Source organism: Mya arenaria, chromosome 15 (genome assembly GCF_026914265.1).
Source record: "Mya arenaria isolate MELC-2E11 chromosome 15, ASM2691426v1".
Taxonomy (NCBI): Eukaryota; Metazoa; Mollusca; class Bivalvia; order Myida; family Myidae; genus Mya; species Mya arenaria.
The window spans coordinates 8870501-8896596 of record NC_069136.1 but is presented as its reverse complement, the minus strand read 5'-3'; the positions used below and the strand labels follow the sequence as shown (position 1 = coordinate 8896596).

Below are 26096 nucleotides of genomic sequence, written 5' to 3'. Positions count from 1 at the left end.
ATCCCTTTATTTGTGTCCGGCTATTTCTCAGAACCAACCACCTTGAATTCAATGAAAGCTTTTGGAAAGCTTTGCTGAAAAAAGAGATGCATAATATCAGGGTCCAAATCAATCAGAATTATGGCACTTTTCATTCATAGCTAGTGTGATCTAGATCCATTCTTGTCCGGGCTATTTCTCAGCAACTACTGGCCTGATTTCTACAAATCTTAATGTGAAGCTGTAAGGAGATGATCATTTACACCATGTTCTAGCTCTAGACGATACAAATTTGCCTTCCTTTATTATGACATTCAAACATTTCATTACCATAGTTTAAAAAAACTAGGGATTTTTTTTCATTCATCTTCTTTTCCTCTTTATAATACCGAAATCCTTGCAAAGGCTTGGCAAAAAAACATAAGTCAGTTTAATAGGTTATACAGTGTATTGCACAATGCAAACATACAAATTAACAGTCATAATTATAAAAATCCTTAATAACAAATAAGTATATTTACAAAACAGGTACTCAGTGCTTGCTAATTAATTTATGTCAAAGTAGTTCTAACACAAGGGTTTACCTGCATACATGTACATAAATATGGAATAGTTTATTGAAATAATCACAGTAAAAGTTAAACAAAAAACTATCACGCCATTTTTTCAACCAGCCTTATACAAAAGATTGTTAGACCGAGAGTTTCCGTAAAAAAATTAGTGAATGTCATATATGGCATTAAAAAGAATACTTGCAAACCAAACTAACTTGACCTAAACTAGCAAATAAAAGGATTACTTTTTAAATAGTTAACTACTCAGAAATATTGGTTTGAAACAGCGATTGTAGCATATTTGCCCTCATAAGAAGGCCTCTATAAACACTAAATTATCAATATCAACAGAAGTGACCAGAATGAAGCATCTGAAATGTTTATCAAGAATTCCATTTGCTTATAGAGTTAACGTTAATGTTAATGTTAACAATACCAGCAATTCATTGTACAGGAGTTCTACTAATACAATAAAAACATACTTTTTGAAGGCTCATCTCAAGACCGAGGTAATTGCCCCTGTTTTTTATGAAGTCTTGTCAGCATTGTGCATGCAGAGCCCTCATTTTGTAAAATTTTTAAGCAAACTGTTTGAATATAACTTCCAAATCCAAGTTTGTATGTGTACAGCACTAGTCCTTTTTTTAAACCACTTGAGAACAGGAGCACTCTTTAGATAAACAAACACTCAAGGATAAAACTGTTTTTAAAGCGGTAAACACCATAAATAAGGCCATATGTCTGCTCCTCATCAAAACATGCTTAATGCCAAAGAAAACCCATTTTAAATGCCTAAGGTGATTAATATATTCATCAATAAATTCATCAATATGTTTAAAAAGCCTGTATCAACTTTAACATACAATGTTTCAAAATGACAATATAAAATGTCTGCTATATTCATGCATTGGGTCTTACAATATGGGCAAGTTTGCACACTTATAAACATGTTTGTGTGTAATCAGAAATAATTGGTAGTAAATATACACATACATATGTAAATCATGTCAATATCAAGCATATCAATTACAGCAGTACCTTAAATTTATCAAAATTGCTCAGCAAAATATTGTTTCATTTGATTTATGCATCACTCGATTTGCATTTATTGACCATGTACCCTGCTACGTTTATATCATTTTTATAGTATTACATTATAGTTACATGAAACAGATTAGTACTAAATACTAGCACAGATACTTATCTTAAACATTTGACTTTATCATTGTATATATTGTAGATGGTATCCTAAATCTACCTTAAGAATACACTGCACTTATCAAAGAGGTACAAAATTACTGATACACAAATGTTATACAGAAATAAAAAATCCAAGTACATAATCTCAGACAACACCGTTGTTTTTCTTTTCATCCACTTTGCCCTTCCCAACATACATAACATCATCAGCATCACCAGGGTTACCAAAATCTCCATCCTCCTCTTCTGAAGAGAAATCATCATTCCTAAAACCAGAATTATCTGCCCCTTCATTGGTTACAGTGACCACAGTTTCATGCTTGTCCTGATAGGTTGAGCTACTTGGAGCAGCTTGGTTCTCATTGGTCAGCTTCTCTTCAGATCCTACTTTCTGATTGGCTGGCCTTTTTTCATGCACTGGTGCCCTGCCCAATGAGAGAAGAGGATTCTCTTGGCCCAGATTAAGATGCCTGACTCCACCCGCTGCCCCCTCCTCACTCTCTGATTGGTCGGAATCATGGCTGCAGGTGTGACCTGGATTCACTCGGACAACACCAGTAGGAGGGGGTAAACCTGTAATATCAATTTGATAATATTAACTTATTTTTTTAGCTATGATTGTGCAACAAATTAAACAACTTTATATAAGTCATGCTTGTTGACACAATGATAGACAAAGTGGTCTTGAGGAAAACAGGAGTAAATGAAGGTTGGTGAAAACAGAGAATCCGATGCACCTTTGAGTGATGGTAGAAAAGTTATTAAACTCCTTGTACACTTATGTGAAGTAATAGTTACTTCACCCAAAACCAGAGTTATTAAAATTATGAACAAGATTTAGATATACATGTTATTTCAATCATGAGGGTAGTGGGCAACAATACGGTTTTGTAGTATGTTGTCAAGGACAACTTAAATAACTAAAGTGCATTATAAGTGTTAAGCATTGTTCTTTATCCGCATGCTAGTTATTTAATGGTTAAGATCTACTTGATACTGTTCCAATATGAGAGTTATTGCATTGACAGAAACACTCTCAAATATGACTTGACGTATTATATTCCAAACAGTCCTAACTCTTTGCTTCAAACTTTTATAAATATTTGTATTCACTATAACTTAAATTTGTTATTGGCTTTGAGGTAATATAAAAGGCGAGGTTATCCCATTTTCTTAGCAGTTTGTATTGTATAAACCTGGCGATAACTTAAATGAATAAAAGAACATGTATTATTACTATAAAATGTAACAACTCTTCATAAAATAACAAAATTAGCCCTGTACCTGAACTGTCAAACGTGGATCTTCTGTTAGTCTGCCCACTCGGCTCACTACTGTTGCCTAGCAACGGAGTTCTCTCTGTTGGTCTCTCATCATCCGAGCTGTCTGATTCTGTGTCTGGGTCATCCCCTGTATTGTACACAATGAGCATGTGTATTTTATATTCCCATGTATATTTCCTAAGTACATGTATTATCTAAATCTGACAGGTGATTTGTGTGGAAGTGAACTACAATGTTTTGTCTATACCATATTGATGTATTATATCACAGACCTATAAACCATGGATTGGAAACTCCTTCCTAGCCCTGTTCAGATTATTTTGAACTGTTTCAGATGGAGAAATTGTGCTTCATTTATCTATGGAAGGGTATTGAAGCAAAAATTACATCTTGCGTTCTGACTTGTACATCTTGCCTTGTTACTTTTACATCTTGCATTATTGCATCCTTAATTTGTTATTTGGGCAACTGTTATGCTAGCTTCATGAAAGTTCCTTCTTGTATCTTGGTTGGTGTCAAGTGACATTCAACGTTTGCCAATGCATAAATGTGCATGCATATGTTTTCTGAATTTCTTGTCAGTCATTTATTAATTTATTCATTATTGTCAGATAAATGTTCTTATTTTAGCTATCATTTACCCTAGCTAGCTTTATAGCTTATTTCCTGACTAACTTTCTTCCCTTGCTTTGTTTTCCAAATCAACATCGATGACGAATGTCAGCACGCATCAGGACGAATACTGCATAGCCGAATATAGCAAATGGATAAACAAGAGGGCCATGATGGCCCTAAATCGCTCACCTGAGTAAAAGAGTTTAACCTTTGTTACCAATATAGCTTGTTTCTCAAAGAATATTGAACAAGAGCTGTCACAGTATGTGACATTGACCTATGAACAAGTACATGAAAAGTTGATCTTGCCTTTACGTGTCAAATACATATGGCAAGTTATTATAAATTGCCTCTGAGTTACCACCCATACTTGACAGCCTACACTGTTATGTCCTTATATTCAGCATTCCATTGTGAATAAACACTTAGTGTATCTTTCACCTTAGAGGTAGGGACATGGGTTTTGCACACGACATGTCGTCTTGGTATGTCAGATACATGTGGCTAGTCATTTTAAAATCTGTCCATACAAGAGAAAGTTACAGCACAGACACGACAGCCTATACTCCATGTACTTAAATGCAGCATTCCATTGTGAATAAACACTAAGTGTGACCTTCAACTTAGAGGTAAGGACACAGGTCTTGCACATGACCTGTCGTCTTGGTATGTTAAACACATGTGGCAAGTCATTTTAAAATCTGTCCATACAAGAGAAAGTTATAACCCGGACACGACAACCTATACTCTTTGTCCTTATATTTGCAGCATTCCATTGTGAATAACACTTAGTGTGACCTTGACCTTAGAGGTAGGGACACGGGTCTTGCACACAACACGTCGTCTTGATATGTCAAACACATGTGGCAAGTCATTTTAAATTATGTCCATACAAGAGAAAGTAACAGCCCCGACAGGACAACGTATACTCTATGTCCTTATATGCAGCATTCCATTGTGAATAAACACCTAAGTGTGACCTTGACCTTAGAGGGAGGGGACACAGGTCTTGCATGCGACACGTCGTCTTGGTATGTCAAACACACATGGCAAGTTATTTTAAAATATGTCCATACAAGAGAAAGTTACAGCACGGACATGAGTTATTGAGCTAGACACACGGAGGGAAGGGACGGACAGACAATGTGATTTTAATATGCCCACCTTCGGGGGCATAAAAACATACTGGTCAAACATGTTGCCTGGATAATCACTGACAGGACTTGTCGCAGTTGCCTGCACACTGACAGGACTTTTCACAGTTTCCTGCACACTGACAGGATTTGGTGATTGACTGCACACTGACAGGATTTTGTTCAGTTGCCTGCACACTGACAGGACTTTATGATTGACTGCACACTGACAGAATTTGATTCTCACCTGCACACTGACAGGACTTTGTTCAGTTGCCTGCGCACCACACTGACAGGACTTGATAATTGACTTCACACTGACAGCACTTGGTACAGATACCTGCACACTGACAGGACTTTTTCAGTTGCCTGCACACTGACAGAACTTTGTTCAATTGCCTGCACAGTGACAGGACTTTGTTCAATTGTCTGTACACTGACAAAACTATGTTGAATCGCTTGCACACTGAAAGAACTTTTAGTATAGATACACAAACAACAAACAGTGCACCATCCAATAAAATCAATAGACTGCCTTAAGCTCTAAAAATCAAAATTCAGATCACATTCAACACCTTCAATTAATATTATCACAATTGCCCATCTAGGACAACATCACAATCCTTCTAATGTTAATACAAGAAAATTCTTTAGATACATTGTAAGTGAATAACACTATCCAGAAAGAAGATAAGATTGTAGCATCTGCATGAACAATAATTTACATGAAGTTCAATGGAAAAGTCCGATTATTAAATTTATTATTAAGTAAAAATGAAATTTCTTTTAAAGAATAAAATGTATAATAATTATTTGATCTATGAACCTAAAAAAATAACAAAAATTACCTCAGAAAAAACTATGTTGAAGACTTAATAAAATTCAAAATCTTGTTACTAAAAATAGAAAGTAGTGGAATCTTTAACAAAAAGGGAGACCATAGAGCAAGACTTGCTGCCCTTGCTTAAGAGTAAACCTTACATAACTATCAGATTTTAATAAAATGAATTTATAATGAACTTGTAACCCCCAGGGTGAGGCCAATTTTTCTCCAGGGGCATAATTTGAATAAACATGGTAGATAACCAATCGACAATGTTACACACCAAATATTTAAGCACTAGTCTTCATAGTATTTGCCAAAAAAAGTTTTGTAATTTTTCCTTTAGGTTGCAATGGCAACCAGAGTTCGGCATGGAATTCATTTCTTTGAACAATTTTGAAAAAACACCAACCAAGGATCATTCCTATGAAGTTTCAATAAAATTGTCCAAGGGGTTTAGGAAAAGATGATGATAATAACCAATTGTTGAAGCTTTTCCTTTAGGTTTAGGTTGCCATGGCAACCATAGTTCTGCAAGGAATTTATTTCTTTGATCAATTTTGAAAAAGCACCAACCAAGGATCATTCCTATGAAGTTTCATTGAAATTGTCCAAGTGGTTTAGGAGAAGATGACGATTATAACCAATTGTTGACATTTCCTTTAGGTTGCCATGGCAACCAGAGTTCTGCATGGAATTCATTTCTTTCAACAAATTTGAAAAAACAAAGATCATTCCTATGAAGTTTCATCAAAATTGTCCAAGGGGTTTAGGAGAAGAAGATGTTTATAACCAATTGTTGACATTTTCCTTTAGGTTGCCAGGGCAATCAGAGTTCTGCATGGAATTCATTTCTTTGAACAATTTTGAAAAAGCACCAACCAAGGATCATTCCTATGAAGTTTCATCAAAATTGTCCCAGTGGTTTAGGTGAAGATGATTATAACCAATTGTTGACGCCGAACGCAGGACGCCGGACATAGACTGATCACAACTAAAAAACTAAATGGCCGAATATATATGAAAAACACAATAATATTTGTTACCCAATGAAGTTTGCATGGTAATCAACTATATCTATTCAATTAAATTAAGGGTAAAATAAGGTATAACTTTGATTAAGTTGATTATAGAAAATCTCTGTTTGAAGACGAACTGACTTTAATAGACAGACTAGTTGATCACTATCCTTAAGATGAATTATCATACCTATTCAAACATTTCTTAAATTTAATCTAAACTAGTCCATAATAGGTTTGTGATAATATACAACAATAACAAACATATTAATTGCTAAGTATGCGTGCAAAATGTCAGAACTTCACGGCACTTGCCTATCACGCCGTTAGGATTGAAGGTTAATCATTATTCATTATTGTTTCACCAAGGTAGGCAGTTTCCAATCCAGAGTTTATAGGTCTGTGATGATATAAATAAGGAGAGTTTTAATATTAGCTGAATGTTATCTCTTTGATCCTTTTTCAAATTACTTTGAATATGCTGATGAATTATTGTTATATGAATAACTATTGTTTAAACGAATGTTTTTAATCAAATCTGCGGCCGGTTAAGGATTTCCCATTCATTGGTGTTAAATTTCCCAATGTGTCTTTTACTTTCTTGCATCTTATAACCCGGGGTAAATGGTATAAGAAACAATAAATCCTACCAGGAAAGACCTTCCTCTTGCAGATCGGACACGAGCGTTTGTTCTTGGTAAGCCATGGGTCTATACACTTTGTGTGGTAAGCTGGAAATATCAACTTATAACAGTAAAATACAGAAATTTCTAATGAAACTAAATTGTAACATTTAATGTTTAGCAACAGACACCAAAACCAAAATCATCAAATGAAGATCATATGCTTAACACAACAAATATTGTGAAATATGAAATTAAAAGAGGTTTAAATATTTATATTAAATATCGTGTAAACCAATTTAGCTCCGACCAAAAGAGCAGTACGTATTTTTTACTAAGGTCATTAAACTTTGTTATTTAAGGGTAATGGTTGTCTAGTGGTATAGATGTCTTTGGTATAGATGTCTGCCAGTTTGTTCGATCTCCCCCAGGGAACTTATGACCTCACAAATAGACATGACTTCTGGTTTCTACCCAGGAATATCACACAAGCATGATTCTATAAGCTATCAGCTTTCGCCTTAATCAAGCTTAAAGAAATTAGTATATACTGATAATTTAACATTTAACTAGATTATGCATTCACCATGACTGCAGGGCAGTAGGCGGAGTTTATCTCCTTCTTCATAGTCATCCAGGCAGATAGCACAACAGTCATACTCATCACCTAAAACAGTGAAGAATTTGAAAACATATTGGAGATATATATTTTTCGCAATCAAAATAATTATGATAAAACTGACTACCATCAATATTTGAAATGTTCAGGATTCCAAATTTGGTAACCAAGAAGTCAATTTATTATATGCTTTCCGGTGGTTTTAAGAAATATATCTGTGAGATTAAGATGATATCTTACTGTTTAAAACAGGAAAATAATATTATAATGATATCAGTCACTGTTTTCTAATTTCGGCCCATTTTTCTGTCTTAATCAGTGTAGCCTAAACCCTAACCCTAACTGATTGTTTCAATGAGATATCAGTATCAAATTTTATTTTATCTCGTGAACACCAAAAATTCACATTTTCATTCATGACTGTGCCACTTGTGAAAAAATTACTTTTGGTGTACAATCAATGAAATACATTTCATATCTCACTGAAACAAACACAATTATCCTCTCAATCTGTATCACATAAAAGTATATATTTAATATAGTTGGAACCATTTGTACCAAAGGACCAATGAACGCATGTTATTCAAAAGTCAATCTGAAGGGTCTGACATGTTGTGATGGCTCAGAGGTAGAGTGTCTGCCCCCCGACCAAAAGGTCCCGGGATCGATCCCCAGTCGGAGAACGTTCCTGTGGCCTGCCACTTGGACACTCAGTACTGGTGAGTTTGATCCAGGGAGCAGACTCGGGAGTGGTGAAAATAAGCTGTTAACTATCAACACAATCAAGGTAAAATAAGTTGATATATTTCATAAAAAAGGGACAACAATTAGATTACCTTTCTTGAATTTTTTTGTAGGTATTTTCTTGAGTTGTTTCTTTGGCAGTCGTGACTTGCGTCTACGGTTAATGTCCCTGCACCACTTGATAACCTGTAAATAAACAAGAGTGAAGCTTTGAATCTTCGATGAAGCATTGTAGTTTTAATGAGGCTCCTCAGTATAAGTTTGGTTTTGGTCAAATTCACCAAGGTTTGCTACTCTATTACATAATCATTGACAAACAACAGTAAATTAACATTTCACTAAGTTATAACTCTCTTATTTTACAGAAGTTAAACCCTCACAAATGTTACAAATCTACTAGACTAAATTACTTGAAAAATATTAAGCCTAACAAGCGTAAGTATCGTAACTGATATAGCCAAATTTTACACTTAAACTTGGTTTTACAAATAAAATATAGTTTAAATCATGATAATCATACAGATGATTTCCTTTTAAAGTCTCAAAACCCTCCAAATGAGAATATCAAACAAATATACCGAAACAGAAATGGTGTTCTTAGCTTGATCCCGTCAAAAGGGAAAATGGGAACAGTAATGACAATATTCTAAAGGTTTCTGTGTCTGGCTTAAAAAGCATTATGTTAACCCGTTATTTATTTTTTTATTATGACCATAACTGTAACAGTTATAAATTTCTTTAGTAGGTCAATGCAATAATAATGTTAAACAATGCATTAACAATTAACTTCAGTCAATTGAAAGTCATAGTAAAACTAAGTGGAAACTATCAAACTGATTTACCAGTAAATTGCCGGTCCAAAGGTTTGAATAAATGGAAATTTAGGTTACGGTAAATTATTTTCACAATAAATCAGAAATTTAAAATGAGATCTGCAGACTGAATGCCAGCACCCTTCTGTTCTTATTTTTCCAGCCAATGATTGGGCATTACACATCAAAGCCCGAGTTATAGACCATGTTATAGGTCCATTTATCTCTGGCAACATGTTGACCAAGTTTTATTAGAATATTGCTTATAATAAGAGTTTTTGAGTAAATACCAAGATTAAAGTTGATTTTTTTGCATGTCCACGATGCCAATAAGAGCATAGCTATGAAAATACCCAGACATTTAAAAAATCCAGACATTCCACACATCATTCAACAAGCTTCCTCATACCAAGTAGTTCAATTAGCTGTACATACCATAAATATGATCATAAGGATGAAGCATGTTCCCACGACAGCTGCAAAGGGCCACAGGACGTAGGGGTTATAATACTGGGGCTCATGGTTGTCAATGAAGAGGTTGTACCTGAAGAGAACATCAATAGGCGGATGACAATGTGCATATAATTTATTTTTTTTCTCACCACTTCCGAAAAAGGTTCAAGGCCTTTCTGATAGGTAAAATTCTGTCATTTTGACTTAAACTGTTAATTCCAATTTTGAGAAAAGAAATGAACAAGAAATCCTTTAAAGGATAGACAGAAAAGATAAGATAATGTAAAAAAATCTGTTTATTTTATGAATAAACCAACTTATCCAATCAAAAACTGTTTTGAATTGACCCCTTTTCTTTGAAAGCTTTAGCCATTTTTGTGGTATAATACTTCAGTGTTGTAAAAAAGAAGAAGATAAAAACATTCATTATTCTGGTAAGCCATACTCACGTGCCAGACTTGTGTTCAAGGTTTAAACAGTTGAAGCAGTACTGCGTCCTCAGCAACTCCCCGTCTGTCCAGCCCACAAACACAGATGGGATGATGATGTCGCTCCCATCTGAAGAGTTATCAACAAGTTTAAAAACACAGATGGAGTTTGATTGTCCCTCCCTTCGGACATCTTTTACAAAATTTATTAACAAACACACAAGTTTAAATAATTAAACAGGCAGTTTTTTTTAACATCATGACAAGATTATTATTTCTGAGACATTATAAATTCTTAATTGCAAATGAGTAATGTTATGTCATTAGTTAAGTTATTACAGTTTTTATCAGAGAATGGTTCATCAGTGTTATATAAGCTATATTGTAGAAATGTTTTCAGAGTGTAATATGATTCAGAAAATGCCAGAATATAGGAATCCGATCAATGAATAAGCTAGTCCTGAAGCTGGGCATTCTCATTCATCAGAGGTTTGAACATGATAAATATAACCTCTGATTCAAACACTGTAACATCAAGTGCAAAACTATAAATAGATCATTTTCCTGATATCATCCTTGACCAATCAAAACGTTTGTTATATTAAGTATGGCCAAATGATTGAATCAATGGCAAGATTGTGTTGTGCACATAGCATCATTACTCTGGTGAATGAGGATAAATGGCTGTCAACCCAACATAATATTCATATCAGTTGAAAAGTTAGTCTTTGGTTAATTTATTTCAGATTGTATCTTTCCTCTTTATTTCACCTGATATTGGAATAAAATGTCCTATTTTGCAATTTTTCAAGGCCAATTCATTTTATTTGTATCTTAAGATAATAACAATTTTGTATCTTCTAATTTTACACAAAAATACTCTTTCAAATAATACGGGGATACCAGGCATCCACAATCCACCTATTTGTGTATCGGATACCAAGATTTCAAGGCTGTCCTAAAGAGATTGTCTGCTTGCAATTGCCAAACAAATATGGGTAGGAAGATTGCATTTCGTTAAGCATTTAGAAATTTCTAGTCCTTCAATTTAATTTATTTTATTTGGTGAAGGCCACTGAATCATTGAAGGGAAATCTCATGTTGTTTTGTCCAAACAGATCAGCTGCATTTTTCCTTTTACTGACTTTAACATTTGAGGCCCTATGAGTTGCTTAGTCCAGTATCTATTTATTGGTCAATGGATGAATGTAATCAACATGGGAAACTCTATTGGGGCCTCACAAAGTGTGACGTAATTATGATCATGGAACTTGTTCATCTAACAGTAGAAACTGTAATGTACCGGTGTATGCTCTGTTTGTATTAGATGTAGGGTAAATAACAATTACATTGAGATATCCCTTTAAAATGAACCTGGTCTTTTATAGGGCAGTAATGTATACTGTTTCTTGTGAGCCTTTCAGGCCATTGCAAACAAACAAATTATAATCTTTAGCGACAGCCTAACAGGTGTCAGTGTGCCTGACCTCCATGCATGGTCATAATCTTGTCATCATTGCGGTGGTTATACACGATGGCTGCGACACTCCAGTTCTGGACGTTACGGACCTGCAGGCAAAGAGGAGAGGGATGTGTACAGAGTTAGGCAGTGCAGGTAAGAGTTTGCAGTAAATAGTGGCCAGTTTGTAGGATTACACACATAGACATATTCATCACATATTCCAAGTCATTGTACTCCATAAAGCAAGAGCTGTGCAATGATTACTTCCCTGCTCAGATTTTCTTTCAAATAATGACATTCCCCTAAATATTCAAATTCACATCTGGAAATTTAATTCCCCTTTCCCTCAAGCTTTAAGATCTTTTACAAACGGTGATCTTAACCTTGACTCTTAAGGGCCCAAATTGCAATCCCTTTCAAGGTCACCATAATCTCTTCTACATACCAAGTTTAGTCACTTGTTTGGCCAAACCTAACTAAAAATTATTCAATACCATACATTAGTTTGACACCGCTCTCGGCGCCTGAACATCTCGGCGCCTGAACAAGGATGTGGATCACTTTGTGAAAACCTAGTTAAAAAAAGGAGGTGCTTGGATAACTTTAAGATAATCCTTGAAGCTCTAAATTAGACTTAAATCAGATTCAAACAGACAAGAAATGTTTTCTTACATATGCATTTTTTTATATCTAGAACCCAATTACCCCTTTACCCCAATAACATAACACTTGCACTGGGATTACACTAAAACAACTTAATAGTCAGAATAAAGATTTGCACAATGAGCTGAAATTTGACAAGCTGAATGCAAAATCCTACAAAGGTGAACATTTATGTTTCAAAACAAAATAATGGAAAGGAATATCCCTATGGTTTTAAATAATTCGACAAATTGGCCACTGAAAACAAGATGGAATGCAATATACATGTATGTCTGCAGAAATGCAAAAGAAGAAAAGGATCTCATTTGATACTCAATAACAGTGCATTGAACAGTGAGGACCCCGATTTCTCAAATCTTCTTAAGTTAATCTGGCTTAAGTAGCTTATTTTGATAAGCAAAATTTCTTAATTAGACATGTTCTCAATGAAAAAAAGTAAGTTAATTGTGAGTATCGACAGGTAACCACCATAAAAAGACCAAAAACTTCCAAAGAATTAAATATTAAATAAATTATGGAAAAAGGAAAATAGCAAGCTATGATTAATTATGTTATAATAAACTTAAGTAGTTTCGAGAAATCCGCCCAAGAGCGCAGTAATTTTGCCACCAGGGGGTCAATTAGAGGGAGTTGCTTTCTGCACAAGGGTAAGTTATAGCAGATCATACCGCCTGCCATTGATAGCACATCATCGTCGGAATAGCTGTTGTAAACTATGGCCGCACTATAATTGGCGTTCTGAGCCTTTCTCACCTATAACGGCAACCATTTTTTAAGTTATTGAAGGCAATTGTTTCAAACATATGCTTTGTTTTTTTCAAAAAATTGCTGTTACAACCAACATCTAAACTTTTCATAGTAACACGATTAGTAAATTATCCAGTTCATTCCTAATGATAATTAGCATTGTTATAATCTATCAAGCATGACCTTGTAACAATATACAAAGCCAGGGGGCCGTTTCAAGAGGGATTTTAGTCGTCACTTAAATAATCATTAATCTGTATAAACATCGCCAATGGTAACCTATTGATTTTTTTTTCTTAACTTTTTGTTCATTTTGTATACAGGAGGTTTTTTATTCGACTTGAGTGCGAATGCAACTTCCCGTATTGAAAAGTTCATATAACTTTAATTAACTATTACTTTGAAACTTTTGTCAAATTCATGAAAAGTCAGGCACAATGTGCCCTCTACTTCCCTAGCAGTCTGTCCCTTTTCTGCAGAACCCTGCCCCTTTTAAAAACTGGCTTAATCCATACAAAGCATAGGTTATTAATTACATAAAAAGTAAGTAATAGCATGTTTATTTTCTGATTTATAACTAAAACCTGATATTCTGTCTATACTTTAAAGTATGATACAATAAATAACTTACACCAAGTGATACATATATAACAATATAATTTATGAATATCGCGGAAACAGAAATATACAAACTTTCTCCACAAAGCTGCAGTTATCGCGGGCAATAAGTGCTATCCAGCTAAGGTTCTTGATGGGTGGTGGTTGTACTGCGCTACATCCATCCAGCGGGCTCGCTACATACACATAGCCCTGCAGGTGAAAATGAGAGATCTTAACAAAGAGCAACACAAGCTGATGCCAATGTGAAACTATTTTTCTCAGTTGATCAAGGGGCAAAATGGACAATTCTCCGAACCACATCAATGGGCATTGCTACATATATATGTGTATAGTCTCCAGTAACATGTGAATATCTTAGGGCGCCATACAGTACCTCAAGTTAATTCCCCACCGCCAAAATAAACCTTCAACGTTTACACAGCCCAAACCCAACCATATTTCTTACGCCGAGAGTTTTCTTTAAATTATGACTTCTGCTTGGTGTCAAAGCACTTTTGGGGAGATGGTCTGGTCGCAAAAACAAACAATTTTTTAAAGATGTAAAACTAATGATAATGCATTTGTCTCTAAAAAGTTGCTTGTCACAAGTTAAATTCGAAGGGGATAAAACCAAATCTACAAGTGTATCCCATGTATATGCTACAGATGTCAAATTGTCAAAAAAGACCCTAATTATAAATAAGCTTATAACAGCATATATTTCTGATTTACTTTTGACACACTGAAATAATGGAATTTCTTTTGCAGCCAAATGCTTTCAACTTCAAAACACTTACTGAATTTACTTACCCTTACACCTTTACTGCTAATACTTGGGCCAAACATGGACATCATATCATCAAAGTAAGTAATGGTCTCATTTTCTTTTCTCTGTAAAACAAACCAATATGCACACTATATTAAACATAAACAATTCTGCATTAAATATATGCCATTTATACCATGATACTACATTATATTATATATTTATAAGTTTAATAGAAGCCATCACTGGATCTGTGGTTTAGCGGTAAGACACTGACAGTCAACCAAGATGAACCAGGTTTGATCTCCTGCCTCAACACTAAAAGTACTAATCATCGTTCATCCAATGTGACTGTGGAAAACATTAAGGAGCCAGGGTAGGTTGCACCAGGATTACACTCTGTTCACTTATAATTCCATGTAACAAGGGTAACACTCAGTCTGAACACTATTTCCCTGTTACCAGGGTTACACTAAGTCTGTGCACTATTGCCCTGAAGCCAGGGTTACACTTATCCTGTGCACTATTCCCTGTTACCAAGGTTACACTCAGCCTGTGCACTATTTCCTGAAGCCTGGGTTACAATCAGTCTTTGAGCTATTCTCTGTAGCCAGGGTTACACTCAGCCTGTGCACTATTCCCCATTGACAGGGTTACACTCAGTCTGTGCACTATTTCCTGAAGCCAGGGTTACACTTATCCTGTGCACTATTCACCAATGCCAGGGTTACACTTATCCTGTGCACTATTCACCAATGCCAGGGTTACACTTATCCTGTGCACTATTCACCAATGCCAGGGTTACACTTAGCCTGTGTACTATCCCCTATTACCAGTGTAACACTAAGCCTGTGCACCATTTACTGTAGCCAAGGTTACAATCAGTATGTGCAATATTCATTGTAAGCAGGGTTACACTAAGCATGTACACTATCCCCTGTAACCAGGGTTACACTCAGCCTGTGCACTATTCCCTGTAACAGGGGGTACACTCAGCCTGTGTACTATTCCCTGTTACCATGGTTACACTCAGCCTGGGCACTATTCCCTGTTACCATGGTTACACTCAGCCTGTCAACTTTCCCTGTCACCAGGGTTACACTCGGTCTGTGCATTATTCCATGTAACCAAGGTCACACTCAGTATGTGCATTATTCCATGTAACCAGGGTTACACTCAGCATGTGCACTATCCCCTGTTACCAGGGTTACACTCAGCCTGTGCACTATTGCCTGTTACCAGGGTAACACTCAGTCTGTGCACTATCCCCTGTTACCAGGGTTACACTAAGTCTGTGCACTACTCCCCTGAAGCCAGGGTTACACTTATCCTGTGCACTCTCCCCTGTTACCAGGGTTACACTCAGCCTGTGCACTATTTCCTGAAGCCTGGGTTACAATCAGTCTTTGAGCTATTCTCTGTAGCCAGGGTTACACTCAGCCTGTGCACTATTCCCCATTGACAGGGTTACACTTAGCCTGTGCACTATCCCCTGTTAACAGGGTTACACTCAGTCTGTGCACTATTCCCTGAAGCCAGGGTTACACTTATCCTGTGCACTATCCCCTGTTAACAGGGTTACACTCAGTCTGTGCACTATTCTCTGAAGCCAGGGTTACACTTATCCTGTGCACTATCCCCTGTTAACAGGGTTACACTCAGTCTGTGCACTATTCCCTGAAGCCAGGGTTACACTTATCCTGTACACTATTCACCAATGCCAGGGTTACACTTAGCCTGTGTACTATCCCCTATTACCAGTGTTACACTAAGTCTGTGCACTATTTACTGTAGCCAAGGTAACAATCAGTATGTGCAATATTCATTGTAAGCAGGGTTACACTAAGCCTGTACACTATCCCCTGTAACCAGGGTTACAATAAGCCTATCCACTAATCCCTGTTGCCAGGGTTACTCTCCGCCTTTGTACTATTCCCTGTGACCAGGGTTACACTCAGTCTGTGCACTAGTCCCTGTAGCCAGGGTAACACTCAGTCTGTGCACTATTACCTGAAGCCTCAGTTACAATCAGTCTTTGCGCTATTCTCTGTAGCCAGGGTTACACTCAGTCTGTGCACTAGTCCCTGAAGCCTCGGTTACAATCTGTCTTTGCGCTATTCTCTGTAGCCAGGGTTACACTCAGTCTGTGCACTAGTCCCTGAAGCCTCGGTTACAATCAGTCTTTGCGCTATTCTCTGTAGCCAGGGTTACACTCAGTCTGTGCACTATTCCCTGAAGCCTCGGTTACAATCAGTCTTTGCGCTATTTTCTGTAGCATGGGTTATACTCAGTCTGTGCACTATTCCCTGAAGCCTCTGTTACAATCGGTCTTTAAGATATTCCCTGTCACCAGGGTTACACTCAGTCTGTGCACTAGTCCCTGTAGCAAGGGTAACACTCAGTCTGTGCACTATTCCCTGAAGCCTCGGTTACAATCAGTCTTTGCGCTATTCTCTGAAGCCAGGGTTACACTCAGCCTGTGCACTATTCCCCTGAAGCCAGGGTTACACTCAGTCTGTGCACTATCCCCCCTTACCAGGGTTACACTCAGCCTGTGCACAATTCCCTGTTACCAGGGTTACACTCAGCCTGTGCACTATTCCCAGTCACCAGGGTTACACTCAGCCTGTGCACTATTCCCTGTCACCAGGGTTACACTCAGCCTGTGCACTATTCCCTGTCACCAGGGTTAAACTCAAGCCTGTCAACTATTCCCTGTCACCAGGGTTACACTCAGTCTGTGCACTATTCCCTGAAGCCAGGGTTACACTTATCATGTGCACTATTCACCAATGCCAGGGTTACACTTAGCCTGTGCACTACCCCCTGTTACCAGTGTTATACTAAGCCTGTACATTATCCCCCATTACCAGGGTTACACTCAGCCTGTGCACTATTCCCTGTAACAGGGGGTACACTCAGCCTGTGTACTATTCCCTGTTACAGGGGGTTACAGTCAGCCTGTGCAATATTCCCTGTTACCATGGTTACACTCAGCCTGTCAACTTTTCCCAGTCACCAGGGTTACACTCAGTCTGTGCTCTATTCCCTGTAGCCAGGGTTACACTAAGCCTGTGCACTATTTCCTGAAGCCTGGGTTACAATCAGTCTTTGAGCTATTCTCTGTAGCCAGGGTTACACTTATCATGTGCACTATTAACCAATGCCAGGGTTACACTTAGCCTGTGCACTATCCCCTGTTACCAGTGTTACACTAAGCCTGTGCACTATCCCCAATTACCAGGGTTACACTCAGCCTGTGCACTATTCCCTGTAACAGGGGGTACACTCAGTCTGTGTAATATTCCCTGTAACAGGGGGTACACTCAGTCTGTGTACTAGTGTTGAGAATCGGTTGCAATTTTACTATCAATGATCAGTTCCACTCAAGTAACCGATTATCGATAGTACAATCGGTTTTTAAAATACTAGATAGTACTTGAGTTGTAGTTATATTCATGTACAGTATTAAACTCTTAATCATTATATGCATATACCTTATGTCTATGATTGAAGTTATTAAGTGTTGTTGCATAAAAAAATAGTTCATTTTCTTGCTCATTGTGGCTTTCATCAGCCATTTTGTTAAAGCTGTCAACTGAACACTTACTATATAAATACTATCGATTGTCGCCGATTTCAGGCCCAACCAAACGATTTTCGATTATAATCGATCGTCGGAACATCACTACTGTGTACTATTCCCTGTTACAGGGGGTACACTCAGCCTGTGCACTATTCCCTGTCACCAGGGTTACACTCAGCCTGTGCATTATTCCCTGTCACCATAGTTACACTCAGCCTGTGCGCTATTCCCTAATTAATACCAGGGTAACACTCAGCCTATCCTCTAATCCCTGTTGCCAGGGTTACACTAAGCCTGTGCACTATCCCCTGTTACCAGGGTTACACTCAGCCTGTGCACTATTCCTTGTCTTACGGGGTTACACTCAGCCTGTACACTATCCCCTATTACCAGGGTTACACTCAGCCTGTGCACTTTTCCCTGTAACAGGGGGTACACTCAGCCTGTGTACTATTCCCTGTCACAGGGGGTACACTCAGCCTGTGCACTATTCCCTGTTACAGGGGGTACACTCAGCCTGTGTACTATTCCCTGTGACAGGGGGTACACTCAGCCTGTGCACTATTCCCAGCACCATAGTTACACTCAGCCTGTGCGCTATTCCCTAATACCAGGGTAACACTCAGTCTATCCTCTAAGCCCTGCTGCCAGGGTTACACTCAGCCTGTGCACTATCCCCTGTTACCAGGGTTACACTCAGTCTGTGCACTATTCCCAGTTACCAGGGTTACACTCAGCCTGTATACAATTTCCTGTTACCAGGGTTACACTCAGCCTGTGCACTATTGCCAGTTACCAGGGTTACACTTAGCCTGTATACTATTTCCTGTTACCAGGGTTACACTCAGCCTGTGCACTATTGCCAGTTACCAGGGTTACACTTAGCCTGTATACTATTTCCTGTTACCAGGGTTACACTCAGTCTGTGCACTATTCCCTGTTACCAGGGTTACACTCAGCCTGAGCATTATCCCGTTACCAGGGTTACACTCAGATTGTGCACTATTGCCTGTAACCAGGGTTCCACTCAGCCTGTAACAAGGCTGATACTCCCACTAGATTGACACTCAATCCAGATGTTATGTACCTTGCGAAGGCTTTGACAACAACCAAACTTTTTTCATTGTATAATCTGCAGAATTTGTTTATTTTATTTTAATACAGCGCTCTGACTGAAGTGGGATGTCAATACAATGTCATTGAACCAAAGGTTAACAATGTTCTTATTATCAGCTTATCTTTTTTACAAGTGTATAATGTCAATATCAACCTTTCTTTACCAATAAATAACTCAACTGCAAAACATTTTACTCATTTTTAATCATGATGAATAATGAAATGTAACCGTTAGGAGGGCCGACTCATATTGCTAGAGCACTTCATGGCATTTGCAAGCTGAATAAGCATGGTACAAACACATGAAAAAGTGTAGTCAATCTTAAGCATGATCAATCTTTAAGTACACATTTTAACATTACACACTATTTTTGTCACCTGCCAGACTTTAAAGTTTCTAGCAATGCCTACCAGCAACCCTTCCAGTTTCTTCTTCATTACAAGTCAGGAACTTACCACAAGGATATCACCTAACACTTGGCCGGCAAGTCCAAGGACAACCAATACAACAGCCACCAGTGTTGGCCCTGACATTGTGCTGTAACAGATAAATTACATTGAAGCATATCATTGTTAATGTTCTTCAGTTTTATTGAATTGATCTGACGAAATTATTTTGAAATGCATAACTAAATAGTTGTGGGGGTCATTTCATCGCGAATCAGGAGGGCTTCATTCCTAGGAGCCCTCGTGATATTTATCTGTTCAGTTCCATTTATGAACACCTCTCAGGTATGAGCCTGTTCCTTGTATAATTTCAGTGAGATTTATAGTTGCCAAACCCTGAACTAGATGGCGAAAAATTTGTTACACATCAAATTCTGTAATTTTCAAACAGTGTTCAGTGTAAAGTCTATGTCAAACTTTCAATGAGGGAATTGCTCCCAAAGACATTTATAAAGTGCAGATTGAAACAGGTGTAAACAAAACTACTCTGAAAACAAGAGTGTAGAAGGCATATATATGCAGACTATACGCGACAGGGAATCAGTCATTTCATAAACAACAAGAGAGCACATAAATTATATTGACGCTGTAATTTCGATAAAAAACAAGAGCGAAAAGGCACAAATATACAGATGAAAGACTTCAACTGCGAACGAGCACAAGAATATCACCCTTATGTAATTTTAATGCGATTTAGACAATTTTTATGCGAGAAATCACCAAAAACGCTTGCTCGAAGTAGCCCTAGTTTTAGAGCATGATATTGACCCAACAAATGCCCAGTAAAAACAACAATGGTATATATTTTCTACAATTAATGATACTTCTGCAAACTGTTGTCTGTTATAGCACTTTATGAAAATTCATCATGTAACATTAAGTAAGAAAATATTTATGAGATATATGTGTATATGCATTTTGGTTTTCATTACTTAATGTTTATGTGTTGCTCTGTGTATGTATTGTGTATTTCTTTGTTATTCTTGTTTCAAAAATCACAACTAAACAATGAAAACACCCAGACTTTCAATATATGTGTATTTATCCAGATTATTTTATAATAAATCATCAGGGTTTCCGCCAGCCCTTTATGGCTTGTCGGGCCCGACGTGCCTTCCGCTGGCAAGGCTAATTACCGACACGCGTTAATTATGCCGACATGCTTTAATTCGCACAGCGACAAGCCTTATCAAAACAATCATCAGTTTTGACAATACACAATTTTGTTGCGATTGCAACGGTTGACTGACAGCCAGAAGGCGTGTCGGGACCATTATGGCATTTGTATCAGCCATTCAGGATCGATGACAGCATGAAGGCGTGTCGGTGAGGTTCAACAGTGCAATTAACCAAACACTTCCTATTCTTTATCAAAATGGGAATGTGTGAAAAACACCACTGTCATAAAGCGGCCTTCATCCCTATAATCATCTATGAACGCAAAGTAAACAATAAGTGTTAATTGATTTCCGTAACATAAATCATGTGTCGTTTTATTTTGTTTTTTAATCCCGAGTCCGTTTGTTAACCAATTATTAAACTATTAAATTGTAATTGAGAACCGTGTTAAGATATCTGTGTTATTATAAACAAGGGTTATGCTATGTCGTCGTATGTAATTGAGTCGCGTTCCCGTCTTTAGTTTAGTGTAAAGTTATATTTTGTGTTGCTTATTATTAAACTTTGATTATTTTATCGTTCTTTTAATTTATTTAGAAAAAAGATAAATAAATCTGAAAATACTCATTACATTCCCTTTAAGTTATTATTTAGCCGACCCAGCTTTGAAAATATTAGCTGTTGCAACTTTAAATACGAATACACCCACGTGCAGTCACTTTGCTCCGGGCTCTTTTGTGTTCCAGCATGCAGCGTGCTTTACACGTTTTGCTGTGACGTCAACTGTGTCAATATAAATAATACCCGCACTAAACGAAACATGAGTCGATCGATATCGTCGATATTGTATTGTCGGAAAACTTGAGAAATACCAATAATTAATAAAGAGAAACCATTAAACCTTTTCAAAAATATTTTTAATGTTAATCGGACTTGAGTTGGTAATTCTAAATCATAGGAACATAACTGTAAACTTGTTTAAAATGCAGGAAATTGCACCATTTTGGATACGAAAATAAAAAAAAATTGACGTCGGGTGGGGACACCCTCCAAAACCCTCCCCTTCCGACATGCCTTATGAAATTCCTGCCGGAAACCCTGATAAATCATATCAATCTTATATTTATTAAAATACCTAGATGTAAATTTATACAATTCAGTTTAATTCACAATGGTTTACATTGTTTCAATTTGGTTAGATAATGTGCGACATTTATATTTCATTGATATTATTTCATATTTTATGTGTGAAGGAAAAACTAATGGACTCATTGAGCTTATAACTGTTGGAAACAGACAGGCTCTAAAAAATTTTTCTTAAAAAACACAATTTTACAAAATTTGTATGTTCAAAAAGCTGTTTTACACTCTATTTTAAGTACCCTGTTGCCACCATTTACGACCACAGGATATGTCACATACTAAACAACTGTAAAAACATCTATATGCGATTAGTCTAAAATAATAGACGTGTTATACGGGATTCTTCCAATCCCTAACGTCTAAACGGGAATGTGCAAAAAACGGGGGTGTTTTAAAAATATTTAAATTGTTTTAAGTGAAGTATTTTATGGTTGAAATTGATCATAAAGGGGTATATTAATATTTTACCATGTAAGTGAAATGTTATTTTGCACTAAACAAGCATTAAATGCATTAAAACAAGTTGTTTACCTTTCCAATAAAACGAAAGTTGACTGACACAGATAACAATTATGCGAAGGGGAACAACTCGATACAATCGTAATAACTCGGCCTCCTCCGACAAAGCTTCGAGATAGACCTCGTTATACAATCGTAACAACTCGGCCATGGCCGAAATGTTCCGAGCGATTTAAAACTGTGCCCTGAAGCCTTGCAGGTGCCCTTCATGTATATATCGTTATGTTTTGACAGAACGAAATGAAGAAAAGCCGTCAAATTCATAATTATAAATTGGATAAAAAAAAAAATTGTGTACGGAACTAATATAAAATAACATTATCTGGTAATATTTCTTGTTTTTATGATATTTTATAGACGCTATATGCTTTAACCCGGAATCCTGATCGGAACAACTACCCACTTTTGATACTAAACAATTTGTACGTGAAGGATTTGCCATATCAAAAATCTAAAAAAAATCCGTCAACGTACAATTATTTGGACTAATATGCGATACGAAGAATGGTACGATATTGAAGTTAACAGTTGTAGTGGTACATAGTCTTTACGAATCTTTACAGGCAAACATTCAAAGCAATAATAATGTCTTTTTCAACATTGCTTGGAGACAAAATTCTTCCATGACATCACATTTTCAGGAATAAGTTCCTGTTAAACTTAACATTGATAATTATCAATGTTTTAAGATGTAAACTTTAACTGTTTATACAAGAAAAAAGTAATTTGAAACGCATATAACACTAAGAGACATTAAGCTATCTCCTAACCTTAATGTTTAACAAAGTGTCACTGGTTCTGCTGTGTTACATGATTCGATTTCAACAAATGTGTTGTTTATCAACAAGACTTTCGTAATGGTGTCCTGTGATCTTTTGTGAAATATGGTTGTTGTAAAATTGACAAAGTGGCTACATTGCACTATTATCGTCAAGCTTTGCTACAAATCGGACTGGATATGTACTTTAATAAATTCATAGTGTTTTTTTCTCTTTTTCTTCTTCTTCATTCTGCTTTTCCTATTCTTCTTCTTCGATCCTCTTCCTCTTCTTCCTTTTGTAGTTATCTTCTCAGAAAACGAGGACCGGTATCTATCTAGGACACAAGCTCACAGCAAAGGGAGTTGCACGGGTAAAGGCTATACAGGAAATGCCAGCACCCAGCAACAAGATGCAGCTACAAAGTTATCTGGGAATTCTTAACTGTTATCATTATGTTTCTCAAGAACATATATCACATATTTTGACGCCGTTACATGCGTTACTTGTGAAAGAGGCAGCATGACATTGGCTCGGGAACGAAAATCAGGCATTTCCGCAATCAAAGAAGCTCTTGGCATCTAAAGATTTGTTAGTTCATTTTGACCCTGAAAAACAGCTACTATTGGCCTCTGACGCATCGCTGTATAGAGTTGCAGCGGTTTTGTCATACAATACGGAAGACGGTTCCAAGAGGCCGATTGCGTACGCTTCTAGAACTTTATCAGGTGCAGAGAAAAACTATTCAGTTCCTGAAAAGGAGGCATTAGCATTGGTATTTGGAGTGAAAAAGGTTCACCAATATTTGTATGGAAACAAATTTGTGTTGCTTTCGGACCATAAACCGCTACTGGGTTTACTGAAGGAAAACAAACAAATTCCGACAACGGCAGCCGCGAGAATACAGCGATAAGCATCAGTGTGTGTATACCACGCGATAAATTACGTCATATATGTTACTTCGGAAGGCAACATTTTGCTTAAAATGTAGACTTAAATCAAAGATAACTTTTATTTTACCACTCCATTTTAAATGAAACAAAGGGCAGTCTAAAAAACTTAAAGAGCCCCGTATTTGTTTCTTTACCAAAATTTTATAAGGTCATTAGTTTCATCAAACACTTCGACAAACCTGTTTCCAAAATAATGTTTTGACAGCGCTCCGTCAGACGGCTGTATTATGAAAAGTTTCGTCGAAGTGTTTTAAGAAACTAAACTCTCAAACAAACTCTGGTAAAAGACCGAATGCGAGGCTCCGTAAGCGGCGTAGACTGCGCTATGTTTCATTTAAAATGGTGAAGAAATAGTGAAGTTATCTTTATTCAAAGTATATTTTCAAATCAAAATATTGCATTCCGACGTAGCATTTATGACGCAATTTATCACGTGGTATACACACACTGGGCATTGACATTTGGCAGGTTACGAGTATGCAATATATGGCAGGACCAAGCATTGGCAATGTTGATGGTCTAAGTCGATTGCCGAGACATACGCAGAGGTTTCCGAACCGCCAATTCCAACGGAATTCGTGTTAGCCATTTAACTATTGGATGAAACGCCAGTTACATCACAACAGGTCAGGCTATGGACGCAACGAGATTCGTTTATGTCAAAAGTTGCTGTGTTTCTGCTAAAAGATGGCCAAAGAAATGTCCACATAAAGAATTTAGACCTTATTTTGCTGTTAGAAATGATTAGAGCATGCATGATGGATGCATTCTTGAGAAATCGTGTAAGTATACCTCCACGTGGACGTGAAACTATGTTGGACACGTTGCACGAAGGACATCCAGGTGCAAACAGGATAAAATCCTTAGCCAGAATGTATGTATGGTGGCCTCTAATGGACACTGAAATTGAAAACCATGTGAAACACTGTCAATTATGTCAGACAAACAGAAACATGTCCGCAGAAGCGAAACTGCATCCGTGAGAATGGCTGCAACGACTTTGAGTGAGACTGCATGTCGACTATGCAGGTCCATTCATGGGGAAAATGTTTTTAGTCATAATCTATGCTCATTCGAAGTGGATCGAAGCATTCGATACGAACAAAGTGACTCCAGCAGTGACAATTGAACGATTACAAAAGACATTTGCTCCATATGGACTATGCCAGCAACTGGTCACAGACAATGGAAGTGCATTCACTAGTTCAGAATTGGACAAGTTCATGAAAAAGAATGGCATAAAGAAAATTCGAGTTGCGAGTTACAAAGCACCGAGCAATGGTCTGGGAGAGCGAGCTGTAGGGATAATCAAAAGTGGTTTGAAGAAGCAATGTCATGGGACTTTTCGGAACAAGTTTTAGTGTGGGAAAGTGTTCAAAAATCATGGACACAGCTAGGGCTTTCATTAATCAAACAGGCCCGGTTTCATATGAAATTGAAGTAAATGATGGTCGTTTGTTGAAAAACCATGTAGATCATTTGCGTGACCGACACTCTGTTATTACCACAGAAGAGCCTGAATTAAAGGATGCTATAACCCCAATTCCAAATACTGCTACGCTCATGCAACAGCAGGATACATTCGAGAGTTTGCCAGAAGTGCAGGATCCGTCAACCATCGCCGTTTCTTCAAAAGAAGCGGAATAACCACAGCAACCACCAAATCAACAGCTACAACAACAGCAAAATCAACGACCACAACGCGATTCGTTACAAAGATTATGTGTGTTTAAATATTCTTACAATATGGTTGTGTGTTAAACTTAAAAGGGCATACTAATCCCTAACCATCCATTTAGGTGTCATATCTGATATTTTCTTTCATAAATTAATAGAAATTAGTATATGTTAATAATTAATATTTATTTAATAGTATATGCTATTAAAATTCATAGCCATGTATTCGTAAGTACATGTTAATTATGTTATGTG

At 37.1% G+C, this 26096-nt stretch overlaps 1 protein-coding gene across 2 annotated transcripts; it reads right to left on the bottom strand.

Annotated features, from left to right (window-relative positions):
- Positions 1 to 408: 408 nt before the first annotated feature.
- LOC128220451 (E3 ubiquitin-protein ligase RNF13-like) lies at positions 409 to 23331 on the bottom strand. 2 transcript variants are annotated; one of them, XM_052928854.1, is made up of 12 exons: positions 23224 to 23331; positions 19682 to 19763; positions 14568 to 14648; positions 13851 to 13967; positions 13079 to 13163; positions 10307 to 10415; positions 9840 to 9948; positions 8685 to 8778; positions 7816 to 7896; positions 7257 to 7337; positions 3018 to 3143; positions 409 to 2306 (listed from the first exon to the last, which is right to left on the bottom strand). In XM_052928854.1, the coding sequence occupies exons 2-12, from the start codon at positions 19757 to 19759 to the stop codon at positions 1879 to 1881; spliced, it is 1389 nt and encodes a 462-aa protein (XP_052784814.1). In that variant the 5' UTR covers positions 19760 to 19763; positions 23224 to 23331; the 3' UTR covers positions 409 to 1878. The 2 variants fall into 2 exon arrangements, with proteins under 2 accessions (XP_052784814.1, XP_052784815.1); XM_052928855.1 differs by lacking the exon at positions 13079 to 13163 and adding an exon at positions 11773 to 11854.
- Between the last annotated feature and the right edge of the window lie 2765 nt (positions 23332 to 26096).